The 22,772-nt window shown below is 40.8% G+C and overlaps 1 protein-coding gene across 1 annotated transcript in view; it reads left to right on the top strand.

The window, feature by feature from the left end:
- DOK6 (docking protein 6) overlaps positions 1 to 22,772 on the top strand; it is a 962,439-nt gene that overhangs the window by 364,925 nt on the left and 574,742 nt on the right. The window contains exon 2 of the mRNA XM_073631271.1: positions 4,800 to 4,907. Within this exon, the coding sequence (XP_073487372.1) occupies positions 4,800 to 4,907 (108 nt within the window). The remainder of the gene's footprint in view (positions 1 to 4,799; positions 4,908 to 22,772) is intronic.

The raw sequence follows: 22,772 nt of genomic DNA, 5'->3' as shown, positions 1-22,772 counted from the left end.
TTTGCTTGTACTAGTTTGTATTAAACTGATCAGGTTAAGCCATTTTTAACAAAAGCTGAGTTACATTTTGAATTTATAAAAATAAACTGATATAAAGTGTAGGCATCTAGAGGTACTGTCACATACCTGCAGTAGCTGCAAATTATACTTCTCCCAGAAGCCAGACCATTTTGATTGGGTGAAGCTTCAGCACTTCCTGTTTATGTTTACACTTGCCTGCACCCTCCACCCACATACATTCCTACCGACCCATAACTATGATAGGCTGCAACACTAAACAACTGAATATGTGAGAGACAGGGAAGGGGGGGGGGCAAGCCTGCCAAAGTATTGTAAAATTATAGTGGCCAGCAGTGTGTTAGTGGAAGCTACTATGGATATGCTTTATGTGACTTTAAATTGGGGGGGCCTTATGTCCTCACAATATTGAGGTTTATTAATATGTGTGTTCAAATCATAACTAAAGAAGATGATTTACTTCATGCTGAAGTGCTGGCATCTTTCAAATTCTATTATAAATCATATATCACTTCACCCATAAAAATGTTACCAAACTAATGTTTGAATCACAAAGCAGTGAATTGTAGTATTCCTTATAATAAAACTATTTGACCTGTTGGCTGGATAAATCTATTGCTGTTTTCACTTGTTTCTCATTTCTATAGTTCACAAGGCCAGTTCTGCAGTGCCATAAGCTGGTTGGTAGTCAGCCAGTCAGAGCAATTTAAAAATGAACAATCTTTGGTTGGTTTTTATTCAGTGTGCTAAAAGTCATTAAGGGATAAACGTGTATTAAACAAAAAATAAGTGTAATTTAAAGTTACAGTTGTGATTTTAGTTTACTTTATAGTATCCTCTAGGTAGAAGCAACATAATTGATTTTTTTAAGACATGGTATGTTAGTTTTAATTTTTAGTTATATTTTTACAGGGGCACAGCATTATCCACACTTCACCCGTCCATTGAAAATATATACTGATCTGCTGAACCCAATGGCTATCCAGCCTTTTTAAATTAACATATTTTTTTCTGTTTTGTTAAGTCTGCGGTAACTGCTATAATCCATAGGAACTAATCAAAAAATTCTTTTGCTAAAATAGTATGAGCATAGATGGTTTCTGCTAAACCGGCCAAGAATCAAACTGTGTATGGGCAGGCTGAATGTACCAAGTTGGGTACAACCCGTCTGCCGGATTTTGGTTGAAATTATCACTGTCTTCTCCTGGCGGAGCCAGGAGAAGACAATGTGTCCGCAGGGGGGATTTCCCTGTCAGCACTGTCTGTGGTTGCAGGAAAGAAATTTGCACGATCTATGGCCAGCCTTAGACCAAATCAAAATGGATTGATGGCTTAGGACTACTGCACCCAAAGTTAAACTGTAGGCAGAAATAAAATAGACATGGATTACACATTGCTTTCTTGTTCTGACCCATGACTCTTAGACAAGAAAATATATAACATTTCCACAACAGGGTTACTGACAGCAAAAAAAAAACTGACAGAGGATCCAAGCCTTCTCTACTCTACCCAAAGTAATGATCAGCTATAGATGAGCTCTGATTTATTTATTTTTTTGACACCCCATTCTTAAATCATGGATACTTATATAAAGATCACCCCCTCCTTTTGCAGCTAAAAGAGCCTTGGATATTTTGGCAATATATACAAAAGATACGCTGCGCTAAGGTGAAAATGTCAATCTGGAGATCATTAATGCATATGAAAATATCGCAAAACGCGGCTTATCCAGCCACAGCAAGGCACAAAGGATATATGTATTAAAAAAAAAAAAAAGTGATTATAAGGTACAATGTGTAAATAATATACTAGATGTATACCATTAGAATAAGAGTAGCGATGATTAAACTACTAACTGTATATATAATGAATGAAAAATTATTTATATAATCTTAAATTTACCGTGTAAAAAATATATAAATAATATCACAGCGTTAAGTGCAAAAAATACAACAAAGTGCCAAGTGCCACACAATGAGTGTGAATATCAAATCCAAGATGTGATAAGTGGTTATTAAAGTCCAATTTATGAAAGAAATGCACATAAAGTCCATAAAAACAGTTCATAAAAAATCCAACGTGCATGCATTAATCTTAGTGCTTAGTGCTCAGAATTCCATGCTCAAGTGCCATCCAGTGACCCCCAGGGGACAGCCGCTCACCTCAGAGCGTGCGACTCAGCTGTGAGACTGAATCTAAACACGCTTATGAGCCATCCCAGGGCTCAGTGATGGAATCCAGATACACAGTTTTCAGCAGCAGCTCCACAGTTAGGAATAGAGGAAAAGAAAAACTGGATAGTGTGATATCGTTTATAAATGTTTATTGGAATAAAAGCTCTCCACATTAGGGTACTCGCATTTGCAAGGTGCGTGAGTGCACCAATCTGATAACAGTCTCCAAAGATTGCCTCAAAGTTTGCCTGTCAGGCAATCCCTCCTGACAGGCAAACTTTGGAGACTGTTATCAGATTGGTGCACTCACGCACTCACGCTGCTGCTGAAAACTGTGTATCTGGATTCCATCACTGAGCCCTGGGATGGCTCATAAGCGTGTTTAGATTCAGTCTCACAGCTGAGTCGCACGCTCTGAGGTGAACGGCTGTCCTCGGGGGGTCACTGGATGGCACTTGAGCATGGAATTCTGAGCACTAAGCATTAAGATTAATGCTCGCACGTTCGATTTTTTTATTAACTGTTTTTATGGACTTTATGTGCATTTCTTTCATAAATTGGACTTTAATAACCACGTATCAAATCTTGGATTTGATATTCACACTCATTGTGTGGCACTTGGCACTTTGTTGTATTTTTTGCACTTATTGCTTTGATATTATTTATATATATTGCTCTACAGAGAGCCAGAACTGGGATCTGTCAATGTAAACAAACAGATACCTGTTCTGTCAGGGAAGTAGAGAGTGATCATCTCTTCCTAGTATTTAGGAACAGCGATCTCTCTGTACTCCCATTCAGTCCACTCCTCCCACAGATAGAAACACATCCCAGGGAACACATTTAACCTCTTGATTGCCCCCTAGTGTTAACTCCTTCCCTGCCAGTGTCATTTTTACAGTAATCAGTGCATTTTTATAGCACTGATCGCTGTATAAATGTCACCGGTGCCAAAAAAGTGTCAAAAGTGTTCGATCTGTCTACCGCAATGTCGCAGTCCTGCTAAAAATCGCTGATCACTGCCATTACTAGTAAAAAAATAATAATAATAAAAATGCCATAAATCTATCCCCTATATTGAAGACACTATAACTTTTACGCAAATCAAGCAATATACGCTTATTGTGGTTTTATTTATCAAAAATATGTAGAAGAATATATATTGGCCAAACTGATGTGGGAAAAAAGGACATAAATTTGTTTGGGTACAACGTTGCATGACCGCGCAATGTCAGTTGAAGCGACTCAGTGCCGTATTGCAAAAAGTGTCCCTGTTATTACGGGGGTAAATCCTTCCGGGGCTGAAGTGGTTAAAATAGATAATGTATTTCAAGTTAGGAAGTCAAACTTTAGTTTAAAAAACTCTTCAAAACACATTTGAAAGTGCTTAGCTGTAAACGCAAAAAAAAAAAAAAAAAATCTTTACAGATTGGGAGAAATCATGCGATTAGCTATAAATCATACAGGAGTTGATTGACTATAATAATATCTTAGTAAAGCTATATTCACTTCAGTAATTCAATCATGTGCATAAAAATGACATAATATTTTAATTCCTCAGCATATAAGAGTCTGTTCAAACTGAACAAAGCATCACTTGGCTAACTGAAAAATGTAGGCTTTTAGCAAATTACTACCATTGACACAATGCAAGTGCCACTGGCTTAGGGCATCCAAACACAGGGCAGTTTGTATACAATATTACAAATATTTGATGCATATGGAAAACAATTGTAACATTCTGTGCATATAACAGTCAATAAAAAAACTATAAGAATGGCAGGTAGTGGTGGAGATTATTTTACAGCTTCTTCTAAAAAAAATTGTCACCATGACAACTGATCATCTATAGTACAAGGCGATTACTGTCTGAAAAGACATCTGCTACCACTCAAAGTGCAAATGATTGCAAGCAATAACAATCAACCTAGAACTGTATGAGTCATATGAAATGAATACAAAGATATTATCATTCATGTAACTCAAAGATGGACACATATAAAAATAGTTTGTTTAAGCCAGAATTTTCCAACATTTCTTCAGTTATATAAAAAAAAATCTTCTGCACTCAACTCCGCTAGCCATTAAAGAGAACCTAATTTGTTTCTAACTGTAAGTTAAGTAGGTCTCTTTTCAGTACATATACTACTAAGATATATTTCATAGCGGGCGATGTCTTACATTAGGACTGCAAGATGCAGAGGCACTTTGATAGGACATCCAGCTTACACATGTATTTAGAAATGCAAGTTATATTGATGTATCTGAGGAAGAATTTGGTGGGTCCTCTCCACCAGCTAGCATGGCTGAGTGCTAGGGACATATGGATTGTGTTTTGCATTTAGTAAAGTCTCTCTCACTGGGTACCACCCACGCTAGGTTTACAATGGTTGAACAGACAATGTTTTATCTGTTGGCCAGTCCCTTAACCTGTCTCTCCAAAATACTTAAACACAGTGAAAAAACATGTAGTTTATTTTAATATCCCCATTTCAGAAGTAATATTTAATGACGCATGTATTCAAATAATCTAGCTTTTAAAGTGGTTTTCATGTATTTCATGATATATTAAAATACACCATTTATGTGTGTATTTTTTCTCTCCAGATTTATAGACGCTGTTGGTTAGTGTTTAAAAAAGCCTCCAGTAAAGGTCCAAGAAGACTAGAAAAGTTCCCTGATGAAAAAGCTGCCTATTTTAGAACCTTTCATAAAGTAAGTATTGCTATTTTACTGTTGAAATAATATGTGTCACAATGATTACTAACCAACAGCTCATAAGCCATATGGGATTTCATTGATATTGCTATTACATTTCTGAGAAAAAAATGAACATCCATCATGACCTCACTACTCCACATACTTGTAAGTGATTGCTGTGTGTCAATCCTTTTGTTGAAGCTGTGCCTGCCAGAACATCTTTCAGGAGTACAGTACAGTGACTCAAGGTTTCACTGTCTAGTGAAAATACAACTTGAACTTTCACCAGTCTAAATCAACATTTTCCAAAAATGTTCCACCTATAGTTTGTAGGTAACCTCACATATGCAATATCAATGCAATTTAGTTGTTTGAAAGAATTAACTGGTAGTGGAAACTTATTGGGAAAACACTGATCCAAATATTTAAAGGAAAATGTATTTATTTAAATACTGAATTGTGCCACATTTAAAATGGTGTAGATTGTTAATAACATTTTCATAAAATAGAAGCAACCTAAATTGATTTGATGTGTACTAAAGTATAAGCTCCCATTATTTTTTAAAAGTATAAACAATGTGGCATTTGCTCTATTTATCTATATGCGTCCAATAAATAATTATATACCCTTAAATTCATTATTATGTTCTCTCTCTCTCTCTCTCTCTCTCTCTCTCTCTCTCTCTCTCTCTCTCTCTCTGTATATATATATATATATATATATATATATATATATATATATATGTATAATGTATATATTATATATTTTGTGATGTATATATACCTACATACAATAGTGCTAAATTCATCAAATCTTATATTAATAATTAAAATCAAATTATTGGCACTATGACATAATACATGCAGTCTATGAGTTACAAACGATTTATATTTACAAATGGAGGGGGACACAGGAAGTGAGATTAAATCTACACCTAGGAAGGGAAATTCACTCCTGTAGGAGTTATCGTGGGAAAAAGGTGTCTCCACTTAAGCATTATAACCAATCCTTGTTTCCACAACAACCCAAAATGTTCAACTTTATCTGACAATTGAGCAGTCATGCAACGCATTACCCAAATAAAATTGATGTCCTTTTCTTACCACAAAAAAAGCTTTCTTTTGGTGGAATTTGTTCACCTCTGCACTTTTATTTTTTGCTCTATAAACAAAAAACGAGCGAAAATTTTGAAAAAAAAACAATATTTTTTACTTTCTGCTATAAAACACACCCAATAAAAAAAATGTAAAAAATCTAATTTCTTCATCAATTTAGGCCAATATGTATTTTGCTACATATTTTTGGTAAAAAAAAAATCACAATAAGCGTATATTGATTGGTTTGCGCAAAAGTTATAGTGTCTACAAACTATGGGATATTTTTATGGCATTTTTAATATTTTTACTAGTAATGGCGTCGACTGATTTTTAGCAGGACTGCGACATTGCAGGGGACAAATTGGACACCTAATTGCAACTTTTGACACCAGTGACAATATTACAGTGATCAGTGCTAAAAAAATGCACTGTTACTGTACTAATGACACTGGCAGGGAAGCGGTTAACACCAGAGGGGTTAACAACATAGGCAGATCACCATTCTGCCTCTCTGGGGAATGATCGTGGGTGGCCGGTGGACATTGGGTCAGTCGGACCTGCTAATGGGCTCCCCCTCTGTCCAATGGGTGCGCACGTGCCCACAGTATCTATTGCACGAAATGACCTACAGATACGTCATTTCATGCAATAGAGCCACCCTGCCCCAATATATATGCGATGGGCGGTCTTTAAGTGGTTAAAAAATGTACCTGTTCCGACTTACATACAAACTCAACTTAGAACAAACCTACAGACCCTATCTTGTTTGTAACCCAGGGACTGCCTGTATGTGTCCCAATTTGTGAAATTAAGCCAATAATGCCACACACACTTAAGATTAGTGTCTCATGAAGTTCTATCAAATATAGTCCATATATCAAAAATGTGAGAAAAAAACCCTAAATCCTCATAAGCCTTCTAATTCATACAATTTTGTGAAAAAATAAGACCCCTTTAGATAATCCTTCACTTCAACTTGCTCCAGAACACCATACTCTACCTGTGTATATAGTGGCAGCTCACCTTTAAAAATAGACCTATATAATTATACAGGTCTTTTTGCGCTTAGTAGTTCACACACAAGGTTATCCACTGCTGTCGCTATGCTGCAGTTTCTATTCCTCTCCATAATGTATCCCAAAAATATGATTAAAAAAACAAAGTAAAGCCTTTCATACTGTAGAACTGTAAAAAACCCTCTTTTATTAAAATGAACTCACATTTACTACAAAACACCAAACAATAAGGTGTGAAAGCGTTAGACTCAATAGCTGTGTAGTCAGCTAGAATCTCACCACATCTTCCGGTCTCGGCCACGACTAGAAGTGACATCACTACTTTCCGTCCAATGCATTGCATCACTGACACATGACTTCCTCAGCGTGGTGTTCTGGAGCATGGTGAAGTGGAGGATTTACTAAAGGGGTCTTATTTTTTCACAGAATTGCATGAATTAAAAGACATATGAGCTAAAAGTCAAGTGGATTTTGTTTTCACATTTTTGATATATGGACTACACTTGATAGGGCTTCATGGAACACTAATGTTAAATGTTGTGCATTAAGTGTGCGGCATTATCGGTGTAATTTCACAAATTGGGACACCTATTATGTTATAGTGCCAATATTTTGCTTTTGATTATTAATATGAGATTTGTTGAATTTAGCACTATTGTATGCATGTATTGTGAGCACTTGTGTGTATAAGCACTGAATTTGCACTTATTTTTTATGCATGATTGCATTATATGTATATAATATGTTGGGAGAAGCGGCTGTCATCTGGTTTATTGAAATCTCTACAGGGAGATTGGTGCTTGTAACTCCCCCCACCGCCACAACGATCACCCCTGACTGCTCAGGTATCGGGTCAAGCATTGGAGCATTTGCAAGAGTACAAGTACTCGTGCAAATGCTCAGTATCTGCACCAATACCGATACTAGTATCGGTATCGGTGCAACCCTAGCACTGTCACATATAGATGAATAGAGCAAGTGCCACATTGTTTATGCTTTTATCGCTTACAGTATACAATCTGGGGACACATTTGATTAATGTGAGCAGCTGCTTGTTTAAAAATTTGATTTCATCTCTATTTTTTATTTTTTACTTTTTGTATCTTTATTGTATTTTTAGTGGCTGTATTCACATTTTTTTCCAGAATCAGTAGTGGTAGCACATATTTTTATTTCTTTTTTTTCTTATAGATACACTTCTTGCCTGTCAGTTTTTCATGCAGACCCGATTGGACCCTCTATTATCCCCTATGGACCGGCTCATGTAAATGGATATGTGTCTGTTTACACCCACTGATATCCAGTCTGATCTGATCCACTAAAAATAGTTGTTCCCCATCCATCTAGTGGATCGGATGGCAGTCGGGTGTAAAAGAACAGGCGGTCCATTTACATGCAGGCTGTGTCTGCTCTGCATAGGCAGAGTGGACACGGACCAGGCATCCACCTGCTTAGCAGTGATCAGCAGACAGATTCCCCTCTGAGCAGGTGGACCCCTGGCAGAGTTTGCCCCTTGTGAAAGGGGTCTAAGTAAGTTTAATCTGTTTTAATACGTAATTTTTACAAAAAATTTGCATATTTTGTTCAATTGTCTTATTTTATGGGCATGTGTAGAAACTAGAGATGTGTGAACTTTTCAGGCTGAGCATCGGTTCAGCCCCAAACAGCTCCCATTCGGGTGTTCGCTGAATGCACAGTGCATTCTAGGGCCCTGATTGGATGAAGCAATGCACCTGACCGCTGGTCAAGTGCAAGGCTTTGTCCAATCAGGGCACATAGCATAGTGAATAGCTGATTGTTAAGGAGCGGGCCAGGAAGCTGGTTGCCACATCCTTAGCAACGGATGAGTCATTATCTGTCAGCTGGCTTCCCTGCTGACTAGGGATGGGCGAATGGTTGGGGCCGAACTTTCATTGTTCGGCCGTTGGGCGAACATCCGAACAAACGGGTCATTTGACCGTTTGTTCAGCCCCTCGAACCAACCACAATGCATTACGGCGCTGAACAGTGCATTGCAAGCCCTGATTGGCTGAAGCAGTGAAAGCTTCAGCCAATCAGGGCACAGAGCACTGTCAGAGTCATGACTGGACACTGTCATCATGACTTTATTCAATCATGGCTCATTCCCTCCCCACAGTATAATAGTGTTCTTTTAATGGCAGCCATTTTCAGTGTGATTTTGGCATGGAGAGAGATAGAACAGGGCTCTGTTCAGTGCTATTAGCTAGTTAGTGTGCTATACTGTGCTCTTTTGCTTCAATTGTCAGTGTAGAATATTAGTTTAGTGTCAGTCTAGGGATGGTGTGAGTATAGAAAGGAGGACCATCATTCAGCTTTGCATAGTGTGCAGCTAGAGTAGGGACAGCTTAGATAGTTTCACTGTAGTATAGTGAGAATGTGTCATTCATACATATATTAGTGTAGATTAGGGACAGCTCAGATAGTTTCACTGTAGCGTAGTGAGACCGTGTCAGTAATCTTTACATTAGTGTATAGCTAGAGTAAGGACAGTTCAGATAGCATCAGTGTTACTGTCAGTTTAACGCCATATATTTTTGTGTGCATTATTGCCAGCTTAACGCCATATAGTTCTGTGTGCGTTACTGCCAGTTTAACGCCATATAGTTTTGTGTGCGTTACTGCAAGTTTAACGCCATTTACTTCTGTGTGTGTTACTGCCAGTTTAACGCCATATAGTTTTGTGTGCGTTATTGACAGTTTAACGCCATATAGTTCTGTGTGCGTTACTGCCAGTTTAATGCCATGTCATTTTGTGTGCATTACTGCCAGTTTAATGCTATATAGTTTTGTGTGCATTACTGCCAGTTTAATGCCATATAGTTCTGTGTGCGTTACTGCCAGTTTAAAGCCTAATGCCGCGTACACACGATCAGACATTCTGACAACAAAACCCTGGATTTATTTCCGACGGATGTTGGCTTAAACTTGTCTTGCATACACTCGGTCACACAAATGTTGTCGTAAATTCTGAATGTCAAGAACGCGGTGATGTACAACACATATGACGAGAGGAGAAAAATGAAGGTCAATAGCCAGTGTGGCTCTTCTGCTTGATTTCGAGCATGCGTGGAATCTTGTGTGTCAGAATTCTGTACACACGATCGGAATTTCTGACAACGGATTTTGTTGTCGGAAAATTTGAGATCCAGCTCTCAAATTTTTGTTGTCAGAAATTCCAACAGAAAATGTCCGATGAAGCCTACACATGGTCGGAATTTCCTACAACAAGCTCACATCGAACATTTGTTGTTGGAAATTCCGACCGTGTGTGCGCGGGAATATAGTTCTGTGTGCGTTACTACCAGTTTTATGCCATATAGTTTTGTGTGCATTACTGCCAGTTTAACACCATATAATTCTGTGTGCCTTACTGCCAGTTTAACGCCATATAGTTTTGTGCGTTACTGCCAGTTTAACGCCATGTAATTCTGTGTGCGTTGCTACCAATTTAACGCCATATAGTTCTGTGTACGTTACTTCCAATTTAACGCCATATAGTTTTGTGCGTTACTGCCAGTTTAATGCCATATAGTTTTGTGTGCCTTACTGCCAGTTTAACGCCATATAGTTCTGTGTGCATTACTGACAGTTTAACACCATATACAGTCAGGTCCATAAATAGTGGGACAATGACACAATTCTAATCTTTTTGGCTCTATACACCACCATAATGGATTTGAAATTAAACAAACATGATGTGCTTTAACTGCAGACTTTCCAAATCAGGTGAACGGTGTAGGAATTACAACTGTTTGTATATGTGCCTCCCACTTTTTAAGGGACCAAAAGTAATGGGACAGATTAACAATCATCCATCAAACTTTCACTTTTTAAGTAATAGTCAATTACAGCCTGAAGTCTGGAACGCATAGACATCACCAGACGCTGGGTTTCATCCCTGGTGATGCTCTGGCAGGCCTCCACTGCAACTGTCTTCAGTTTCTGCTTGTTCTTGGGGCATTTTCCCTTCAGTTTTGTCTTCAGCAAGTGAAATACATGCTCAATCGGATTCAGGTCAGGTGATTGACTTGGCCATTGCATAACATTCCACTTTTTTCCCTTAAAAAAACTCTTTGGTTGCTTTCGCAGTATGCTTAGGGTCATTGTCCATCTGCACTGTGAAGTGCCGTCCAATGAGTTCTGAAGCATTTTGCTGAATATGAGCAGATAATATTGCCCGAAACACTTCAGAATTCATCCTGCTGCTTTTTTCAGCAGTCACATCATCAATAAATACAAGAGAACCAATTCCATTGGCAGCCATTCATGTCTACACCATGACACTACCACCACAATGCTTCAATGATGAGGTGGTATGCTTTGGATCATCAGCAGTTCCTTTCATTCTCCATACTCTTCTCTTCCCATCACTCTGGTACAAGTTGATCTTGGTCTTATCTGTCCATAGGATGTTGTTCCAGAACTGTGAAGGCTTTTTAGATGTTGTTTGGCAAACTCTAATCTGGCCTTCCTGTTTTTGAGGCTCACCAATGGTTTACATCTTGTGGTAAACCCTCTGTATTCACTCTGGTGAAGTCTTCTCTTGATTGTTGACTTTGACACACATACATATACCTCCTGGAGAGTGTATTTGAGTGTCTTTGATTTGGCCAACTGAAGGGTGTTTTCTTCACCAGGGAAAAAATTCTTCGGTCATCCACCTCAGTTGTTTTCCGTGGTCTTCCAGGTCTTTTGGAGTTGTTGAGCTCACCGGTGCTTTCTTTCTTTTTAAGGATGTTCCAAACAGTTGATTTGGTCACACCAAAAGTTTTTGCTATCTCTCTGATGGGTTTGTTTTGTTTTTTCAGCCTAATGATGGCTTGCTTCACTGATAGTGACAGCTCTTTGGATCTCATATTGAGAGTTGACAGCAACTGATTCCAAATGCAAATAGCACACTTGAAATTAACTCTGGACCTTTTATCTGCTCCTTGTAAATGTGATAATGAGGGAATAACACACACCTGGCCATGGAACAGCTGAGCAGCCAATTGTCCCATTACTTTTGGTCCCTTAAAAAGTGTGAGGCACATATACAAACTGTTGTAATTCCTACACCGTTCACCTGATTTGGATGTAAATACCCTCAAATTAAAGCTGAAAGTCTGTAGTTAAAGTACATCTTGTTCGTTTCATTTCAAATCCATATTGGTGGTGTATACAGCCAAAAATATTAGAATTGTGTCAATGTCCCAATATTTATGAACCTGACTGTAGTTCTGTATGCGTTACTGCCAGTTTAACACCATATAGTTCTGTGTGCGTTACTGCCAGTTTAATGCCATATAGTTTTGTGTGTTACTGCCAGTTTAACGCCATATAGTTTTGTGCGTTACTACCATTTTAATGCCATATAGTTCTGTTTGCATTACTAACAGTTTAACGCCATATAGTTCTGAATGTGTTACTGCCAGTTTAATGCCATATAGTTCTGTGTGCATTACTGCCAGTTTAACGCCATATAGTTTTGTGTGTGTTACTGCCAGTTTAATGCCATATAGTTCTGTGCATCACTGCACCTTTGACGCATTATATTACAGTATATTATAGTGTATCCATGGAGTGTGTCTGTGTAGTGTGAGTACTCAAATTAAAGTGCACCACACATCTCTTTACATTGATTAAAGTGCATCTATGTACAGATTTGAACTTCTTTTTTTACATTTGCTTATAAGCACTGCCCCCTCCCTCCCAATAATGTCTGGGAGGACAACAAGGAGAGGCAGACGTCCCCTTGGCACTGTAAGGGGGCCAGAAACAAATGTGTCCACAGGCAAAGGTGGACGTGGTGGTCAGTCCTCAGGCAGGGCATCATTTCCTCTGTTTAGTGAGTTTACCTGTGCTATTCAGCCACAGCATGCAGAGGAGGTGGTGGACTGGCTTACTAAACCTTCCTCATCCTCCTCATCCTCTGTCATGCAAGCAGAGATAAGTGTGCAGTCCCCTGTAGTTGCCAGAGTGGATAAACCTGCCTCCTTGTCCACATCTATTCCTGCCATAGCCCCAACATCAGCCATTGAGGAGTCAGCTGAGTTATTTGACCAGAGCGTCAGCCACTTGCCCCTTGATGATGCTCAGCCATTACTGGATTCAGATGTTGGTTCTGAGGTTGAGGATGACAGGAACATGAGCCTAGAGAGAGGGAGGAACACTGGTAGACAAATTGGAATTCCCCAAGCCGAAGCGTATTGCCAAGTTGTCTCCAGTGGTAATGATGAAGATCGAGGAGATGGAGATGATGGAGATGATGATGATGATGACGATGATGATAAGGTCACTGATGTGACTTGGGTGCCAGATAGAGCAGAGGAGAAAACTGAAAGTGAGGTGACACAACCCCAAGGAGGCCGATATCAAGAAAGAGTAGAGAGCAGCCACCCTATTCCATCACATTCTGCAGCTGTTCTCTCCCGGCCCACTCCCCAAATCTCAGCTGTCTGGGCCTTTTTCAGCACATCTGAAGCAGATTGCACTGTTGCTATCTACAAACTGTGTTTCAAACACATCAAACATGGCAAAAACACCAACCATTTGGGTACCATATGCTTAACAAGCCATTTAATGTTCAACCACTCAGCACTCAAAAACCACACAAAAGGGGCACAAATCTGCCCCTCCTTCTCCTGCTCCTCCTCCTCTTTACTCACTTCAGTCTGCCCCTGCTATACTGAGTCATTAACTCTCAGCAGCCTCTATTGACAGGGATGATGGTATAGCACAGCGTGTCCCAGGTCCTAGCAGCACATCTGCCAGCAGCACACCACCAGCTGTAGACTGTAGCCGGTAAATTTCTCGACCCCGTCTACTGCAGAGGAAAAAAAAATTACAGTCCCTGCCCCCCACATGCCCAGCGTCTAAATGCAAGCTTGTCAAAGCTGTTGGCTCTCCAACTTCTGCCTTTCAGCCTGGTGGATTATGCCCCCTTCCGTGAATTTGCACAATGTGCTGTACCACAGTGGCAGGTTCCCAGTTGCTACTACTTTTCATGTAAGGCCATTCCATCTCTCTACCATCAAGTGGAAGGGAATGTTCTGGCATCATTGGGAAAGGCAGTCCGCCATAAAATCCACCTTACTGCTGACACGTGGTCCAGCAAGCATGGGCAGGGATGATATATTTCATCTACAGCACACTAGGTAATTCTGCTTGCAACTCGAAAGGATACAGGACAGGGATTGGTGCTGCAGCTTGTTTTGCCCCCACATCTTGATACAGTTGGTGGTGATGATGCCAGACCTGTGAGCTCTACCTCCTCCTCCTCCTCTGCCACCTCCATGCCCTCCTTTGCAGAATTGTTCTATGAACATCAGGTACCCCCTAAGCGTTAAAAGGGCTATTCCCAAAGTTAGGCTGAAAGGTGCCATGCAGTGCTTCAGCTGGTGTGCCTAGGGGACAGGAACCACACCCCAGCAGAGATTCTTGCAGCTCTGCAGGGACAGGCCCAGAGGTGCTTCACACCATGCCAGCTGGAGCCAGAAATGGTGGTGTGTGATAATGGCTCAAATCTCCTGTCCACCCTTAGACAGGGAAAGCTGACATGTGCCATGCCTGGCACATGTCCTCAATTTGGTGGTGCAGCTTTCCTAAATACGTACCCAGGGTTGCAAGATGTGCTAAAGCTGGCCAGAAGAGTCTGTAGCCATTTCAGGCTGTCATACACAGCTAGTGCTCGGTTGGCTGAAATTCAGCGGGAATTCTACCTGCCCGTAAACCTCCTGATATGTGACATGCCCACCAGGTGGAACTCGACTTTGGCAATGCTGCAGTGGCTATTCATGCAGCAGAGGGCCATCAACGAGTACCTCTGTGAGTAAAGCACAAGGACAGGCTCAGGCTGCCTTTGCTTTTTTTCCCCATGCCAATGGCTGATCATTAAGAATGCATGCACTGTATTGTCACCATTTGAGGAGGCCACAAGGATGGCGAGCTGTGACAGTGCATGTATCAGTGACAGAATCTCTGTTGTGTTCCTGCTGGAGCAGACTCTGGGTGGCATTATGGACAGGGCACTGGAGGCAGAGCAGCAGGAGGAAGAGGAGGACTTCCTTTCCTCTCAAGGCCCACTTTATCCAGACACCATCGTTCCCATGTCACAGAATGCACAGGAGGAGAGAGGTGAGGAGGAGGATTCTGGCCCTTTCATAGGCTTCAAAGAATAGGCAGACATGCGTCAATCTGTAAGTTAAAGAGGATTTTATTGAATGTTTTTCCTGACTCCAGTAGGTTACAATGTCATGGAAAACATAGTTTTGAGTCTTCTGTTGGTCAAGAGAGGAGCGTTGGAGAAGGAGCCTGCCTAAGAGAGGCATTTCAGAGTTTTTTTAGTCCTCACCGCCCGGGGCTGTCAGCTTCCACATCCCATCGACAGCGTCTGCATCATATGGTGGATGAATACCTCGAGGCCAAAACAAAGATGGAGAGCTTTCCAGCTGACGATCCACTGACATATTGAGTCATGAGAATAGACCACTGGCCAGAACTTGCCCAGTATGCTATTAAGTTGTTGGGCTGCCCTGCATCCAGCATGCTTTCAGAATGGGCATTCGGTGCTGCAGGAGGTTTCGTTACTGATCATAGAACGTGTCTGTCCACAGACTCCGTGGACTGTTTGACTTTTATAAAAATGAATCAGTCCTGGATTGCTATGAAGCCCCTGATGCCGATGTCACTGATTAAGTCTTTTTGGGATGTGGAATTTCTGCAGGACTTCAAAGCTGCCTAGCTTTGAGGGTGTTCAATCATTTCATCTGGAAGAATGTTTTTGATATAGGTTTCATGGGCACAATTAACACCCAAAGATCAATTTTTCAGCACCTGTTTGACAGATGCATATCATTGCAATTTTTTTTTGCCTTCTTCAAGAGAAACTCTCTAGGGTTATGGTGGGGAGGCACCCCTGACACCCAAAGAGTAATTTTTCTTCACCTGTTTGACAGGTGCATATCATTGCAATTTTTACAGCAAGGCCAATTCTTGCTTTTATCAAGATTACCTCTATAGAGTTACAGTGGAAAGGCGCCACCGACACCCAAAGACAAATTTTTATGCACCCATTACTTCTATCCAAAGTCAAAGCGACACCAGATTGTATCCAAAAAATCTCTAATCTTGTTCCCAGTGCACTACATTGTGGCCTTATCATACACACTGGCTCCCCAGATGTTGCTGAGCAAAATAAAGGCAGCTTGCAGGGAAAATGTCTTTTTTTTTGGCTTTATAAATGCAATTATTTCTGCAGCAGATTCTAGACTTGGTACAGATCTGCCACTTTACAGGTAGACTACAGGGACCCCCCCCCCCCCCCGGCACTATATTGGAAGGAATTTTTCATTTTTATGCTTTCACTTTAAAAATCAAAAAAATCACTGCTCATTTAATAATGACGTTTTTCACAAACTTTTTTTTATTGATACATGTCCCCCAGGGCAGGACCCAGACCCCTATAACCATTGTATGCCCAATTACTTGCATATAAGCCTTCAAAATGTGCACTTCTGATTTTTGACGTTCAGGTCCCATTGACTTTCATGGGGTTTGATATTTAGGTCGGAACTTTCGCAGTGTTCAAAAGTTCTGGTGTGAACCAAACAGGAGTCTGTTTGGCCCATCCCTACTGTTTACAGCTGAATAAAAAAAAACATTGCCGGCAATACAAAAATGTGAAAAAATATGACTTGGGGTTCCCTCCAAATTCCATTGTGTGGTATGGAATTTGAGGGGAACTCCATGCCAAACTTAAGAAAAAAAAATGATGTATGGTCCCTCCCTACCAGACCCTTATCCGAGGATGCAGCCTGGCAGGCCAGGAAAGGGGGGGACGAGTGAGCACCCCCCCTCCTGAACCATACCAAGCCACATGCCCTGAATATGTGGGAGGTGCTTTGGAGCAGGGGGGCTCAGCCCCCCCGCCCCAAAGCACATTGTCCTCATATTGATGGGGACAAGGGTCTCTCCTCCACAACCCTGGGCGGAACACTGTACCCCTACTCATTCACCAAAAAAAGTGTCAAAAAGCAATAAAAACACACACAGTTTTTGACAATCCCTGATGTAGATCCATCATCAATCACAATGCCTGTCGCACAATCGGACCCAGGAAAAAAAAGCTCTGCCCGCGTCAGAGGCTCCCTGCCGACTGCCTGCTCCTCCATCTGACAGTTCTTAAATAGGTAAGGGGTGGACTTCAAGTTACCCCCAATATTGTAGAACCTCCAAAAGGCCTAGTTTTTTCATCAAATGAAGGGATGTTATTCCTGCAGAAAATGTGTGGTTTGTCAGCATAATTGTTTGAAAAATATAAAGTATACATCTTTACTATCGAATACCTCCTATACTGAGTCCTATGATATCAAATATTCATTGATATATTGATATGCACCTCAAAAAATGTATATTTGATTACTTGACCGTGTGGTCTCCATTACGTTGGTCGTACTGTTCCCACATTTCAGATAAGAATGAACATTCAAAAAGGTTTTCCAAACCACAGTCTATCAAAACATTACGATCAGTGATGCAATAGGGGTTCTAAGGGTACATCCTTTTTAGCTTTAGACCTTCAATTCTAACTGGGGGGTAGTCATGCTAGGTGAGAAATCTCCAGTTTGGAAAGGAGATGGATCTATTATTTGAGATAATTTAGGCTTTACGGCCTTAACATGGCACAATAACGTCTTTATAAATAATGGATACATAAAATTTGTATATTGTGCTGTACAATAGGATTTTTTTACAAGGGTTGTTAATGCACTGGTACATGTTTTCTACCTAGCCTGAATACACTTTGGGCTGTCCATCCTGCTCCGCTGGGATGTGGTCCCTGTGTCCACATGCTAAATGCATTGTCTATGAAGAGCCCCTCTGCTGGTCTCTGGGGCGGCATATGAGTTGTAAATCACTCTCAATGGGAAAGCAGTGCAATATCATGGCTTGCCTTTTTATTACTGAGCTTCCTTATGGATGAGGCACTGTACTGCTGCTTAATAGTCATTGAACAAGTTCAAGGTTTTTTTTTCCTGCCTTCTGTTTCTGCAGAAAAACAAATACCATCAGTAGAGCACAGTGCCCAAGTGCTTCCCAGAAAAACAGCCCTGTTCATACTCTTACAAAGAGGAAGATGTGGATGAACATGATGTTATGAATCCTGCTTTGTTTAAGCAGTCAGTGATGAAGATGACGAGGACCAAAAGGTTGTCACAAACAATTAAGCACATAGTCAAGACTATTCTGGCAACAGCCAGTTTTACTTCCAGAAGGGAACAACTAGTCTCAGATCTTTCTCAGGCTAATCATCCCTCCTCAGACTCATCCAAAGAAGATGCAGATGAGCATGAATGTATGAATCCTGCTTTGCTCAGTGCTTAAGATGATTAACATAATTGTCGCAATTCTTTAAGCATGTGGTCAAGACACCCTAAACGAGCTGTTTGAACTCACCTTGTGCAAGGGTCATCTATTCTGGCAAGGTCCAGTTTTCTTTCCAGAACCAGTAACTGGTCTCAGAGCTTTTTTAGGCCAGCCAACCATCTTCAGAGTTTTCCAAACGAATAAGATGTAGATAAGGATGACCTTTGTCCAGAAGAACAACGGTGGAAGTAGTCGAAGATGGCTTTGCAATTCAGGTCGGGTGCATTATGGAGCACTGTTTGTTTGTTCTACAATGTACGCGATTCCCATTCATATGGGGGAGGGATCTGGGGGCCCCCTTGTAAAGGGGGCTTTCAGATTCCGATAAACCCCCCCACCCGCAGACCCTGACAACCGATGGCCAGGGTTGTCGGGAAGAGGCTCATGTCCCCATCAACATGGGGACAAGGTACTTTGGGGGGAACCCCAAAGCACCCTTCCCCTGTTGAGGCCATGTGGCTTGATATGGTTCAGGAGGGGGGCACTCGCTCGTCCCCCATCCTGAAATCCAGGCTGCATGCTCAGATAAGTGTCAGGTATGGATTTTGGGGGGACTCCATGACAATTTTTTTTTTTAAATTGGCGTGGAGTTCCCCTGATATCCATACCAGACCTGAAGGGCCTAGTATGGACTGGGGAACCCTAAACCATCAAGGATGACACCCAGACTCTTTACCTGAGTGTAGGGAAAGACTGTGGAGTTATCAATATTAACAGAAAAACTGTTAAACTTTGTCAGGGTATATTGCATGGCAATGAGGAGAACCCTGGTTTTAACACTGTTTAATTTTAAAAAGTTGGAAAGGAGCCAGGATTTAAATTCATGTAAACAGGCAATAAGGGATTTGGGTAGAAAGGTGGTGGTAGGTTTAGTGAACAGGTAGAGCTGGGTGTCATCCGCATAGCAATGGAAGTGGATGTTAAATTAATGAAATATGAGAACAAGGGGAAGAAGACTTATTATGAACCAAAGGGGCCCCAGGACAGAACCCTGGGGCATGCCAGTAGAGATTAAATATGGTTGAGATATGAAGGATTTGAGTTGGATGCATTGTGTAGAGACAGAGAGATTAGATTTACAGTGGATGTAAACCCTCACATATACTCAGTGAAGTGAACAGCCTCAGATCATACACAGGGATGAAACAAATCTCTGTACATACGTTTTACATGTATATCTGATGTCTTCATCTTTATATACTGTTTAGAAAGTGCACATCATGTTAGGAGATTTTCTCTTCCTAGTTACCACTGCAGTGAAGCATGGGCATACAGACAAGACAGCGAATTGGAGGAAAGACGCACACCCCCTCTCCTCATAGGTAGAGACTTTCAGCTCTGTCCCTTAAATTGTTCAGCACACTTATAATCTATTTAAAGCATCCTCTTCAACACAAAACTCTGGTTGCGTTTATCATTTGTGACCCAGAACTTGTCAGGAGTTATCAGGTCCATAACAGAAGAATGGGGCAGGAGACAGGACATGCTTTGAAGGTTGACCAAAGCACATAAACCCAAGGTAAGTATAGTAGCAAGTCCTAGTTGCAAACTCAGAACACTCAATAACATGCATGTTCACAAATACCAGGAGCTTGGCGGTCAAGATGGGTGAACTGGAGATACTGTTGTACGAGGAGGATTTGGATTTTGTGGGAAATTCAGACCTGGTTAAACAGCTCTCATGATTGGCTGGCAACCATTCAAGGATATACCCTTTATCGCAAGGATAGAGAGGGTAAAAAAGGGGGAGGGGTATGCCTATATATCAAGAATAATGTACAAGTGAATGTGAGAGATGACATCACTAAGGGAGCTAGGAAGGAGGTGGAATCCTTATGGGTAGAGCTTCAAAGGGATGAAGCTAAGGGGAAAATAATACTGGGAGTATGCTATAGGCCCCCTAACCTGAGGGAGGAAGGGGAGACAGATCTCCTATCACAAATTGGATTGGCAACAAGGATGGGAAGTGTTATCATAATGGGGGATTTTAATTATCCAGACATTGACTGGGCAGAGGGAACCACGCATTCATCTAAGGCTTGCCAGTTCCTAAATGTCTTGCAGGACAATTTTATGAGTCAGATGGTAGATGCACTAACTAGAAATAAAGCGTTACTGGATCAACTGATTATCAACAATACAGACCTGATCACGGATGTGTATATATGGGGCAATTTAGGTAACAGCGATCACAGGTCAATTGGCTTCAGTATATATCATGCAAATAGGAAACATAAAAGGAATACAAAGACAATGAATTTCAAAAGAGCTAACTTCCCTAAACTATGAACCTTGCTAGAAGGCATAAATTGGGATAAAATCTTAGGAACAATGAACACGGAGGAGAGATGGGTTTGCTTTAAGAGCATATTAAACAAGGGCATTAGCCAATGCATCCTATTGGGTAATAAATTTAAAAGAGCGAACAAAAGTCCTGGGTGGCTTAACTCCAATGTAAAAATGCATATAAAAGCAAAGGAGAAGGCCTTCAAAAAATACAAGGTTGGGGGATCATCCTCAGCATTCAGACTTTATAAAGAATGCAACTAAAAATGTAAAGGTGCAATAAGGACGGCTAAGATAGAACATGAAATACACATAGTGGAGGAGAGCAAAAAAATCCCAATAAATTATTTAAGTATGTAAACAGTAAAAAAGGGAGGACAGACCATATTGGCCCTATAAAGAATGAGGAAGGACATCTGGTTACAAAGGATGGGGATATGGCGAAGGTATTGAATTTATTCTTCTCCTCAGTCTTCACGAGGGAATCGGGGGGCTTTAGTAACCAAAACTGCAGTGTTTATCCTCATGACACATCACAGGAAGCACCTCCATGGTTAACAGAGGACAGAATTAAAATTAGACTTGGGAAACTTAACATTAATAAATCACCGGGACCAGATGGCTTGCGCCCGAGAGTACTTAGGGAACTCAGTCAAGTAATTGCCAGACTATTGTTCCTAATTTTTACTGACAGTCTACTGACTGGAATGGTACCAGCTGATTGGAGAAAAGCCAAGGTAGCAGTAATATTTAAAAACACATTCCTGGGAATTACAGACCAGTTAGCCTAACATCAATAGTATGTAAACTCTTGGAGGGGATGATAAGGGACTATATACAAGATTTTAGTAATGAGTATGGTATCATTAGCAGTAATCAGCATGGATTCATGAAGAATCGTTCTTGCCAAACCAATCTATTAACCTTCTATGAGGAGGTGAGTTGCCATCTAGATAAAGGAAGGCCCGTAGACGTGGTGTATCTGGATTTTGCAAAATTATTTGACACAGTTGCCCATAAACATATACTGTACAAAATAAGGTCCGTTGGCATGGATCATAGGGTGAGTACATTGATTGAAAACTGGCTTCAAGGGCGAGTTCAGAGGGTGGTGATAAATGGGGAGTACTCGGAATGGTCAGGGGTGGGTAGTGGGGTCCCCCAGGGTTTTGTGCTGGGACCAATCCTGTTTAATTTGCTCATAAATGACCTGGAGGATAGGGTAAACAGTTCAATCTCTGTATTTGCGGATGATACTAAGCTAAGCAGGGCAATAACTTCTCCGCAGGATGTGGAAACTTTGCAAAAAGATCTGAACAAATTAATGGGGTGGGCAACTACATGGCAAATGAGGTTCAATGTAGAAAAACGTAAAATAATGCATTTGGGTGACAAAAATATGAATGCAATCTATACATTGGGGGGAGAACCTCTGGGGAATCTAGGATGAAAAAGGACCTGGGGTCCTAGTAGATGATAGGCTCAGCAATGGCATCCAATGCCAAGCTGCTGCTAACAAAGCAATCAGAATATTGGCATGCATTAAAAAGGGGATTCATTCCAGAGATAAAATGATATTTCTCCCGCTCTACAAGACTCTGGTCCGGCCGCACCTATGGTATGCTGTCCAGTTCTGGGCACCAGTCCTCAGGAAGGATGTACTGGAAATGGAGTGAGTACAAAGAAGGGCAACAAAGCTAATAAGGTGTCTGGAGGATATTAGTTATGAGGAAAGGTTTCAATTTACAAATACCGTACTGGTGACCCTACAATAGGGATAAAACTTTTTTGTGGAAAGGAGTTTAAGACTCGTGGCCACTCATTAAAATTAGAAGAAAAGAGGTTTAACCTTAAACTATGTAGAGGATTCTTTACTGTAAGAGCGGCAAGGACGTGGAATTCCCTTCTACAGGTGGTGGTCTCAGCGGGGAGCATCGATAGTTTCAGGAAACTATTAGATAAGCACCTGAATGACCACAACATACAGGGATATACAAGGTAATACTGACATATAATCACACACTTAAGTTGGACTTGATGGACTTGTGTCTTT

This window comes from Aquarana catesbeiana, linkage group LG05, assembly GCF_042186555.1.
Source record: "Aquarana catesbeiana isolate 2022-GZ linkage group LG05, ASM4218655v1, whole genome shotgun sequence".
NCBI lineage: Eukaryota > Metazoa > Chordata > Amphibia > Anura > Ranidae > Aquarana > Aquarana catesbeiana.
This window is presented reverse-complemented; position numbering and strand designations above follow the sequence as displayed.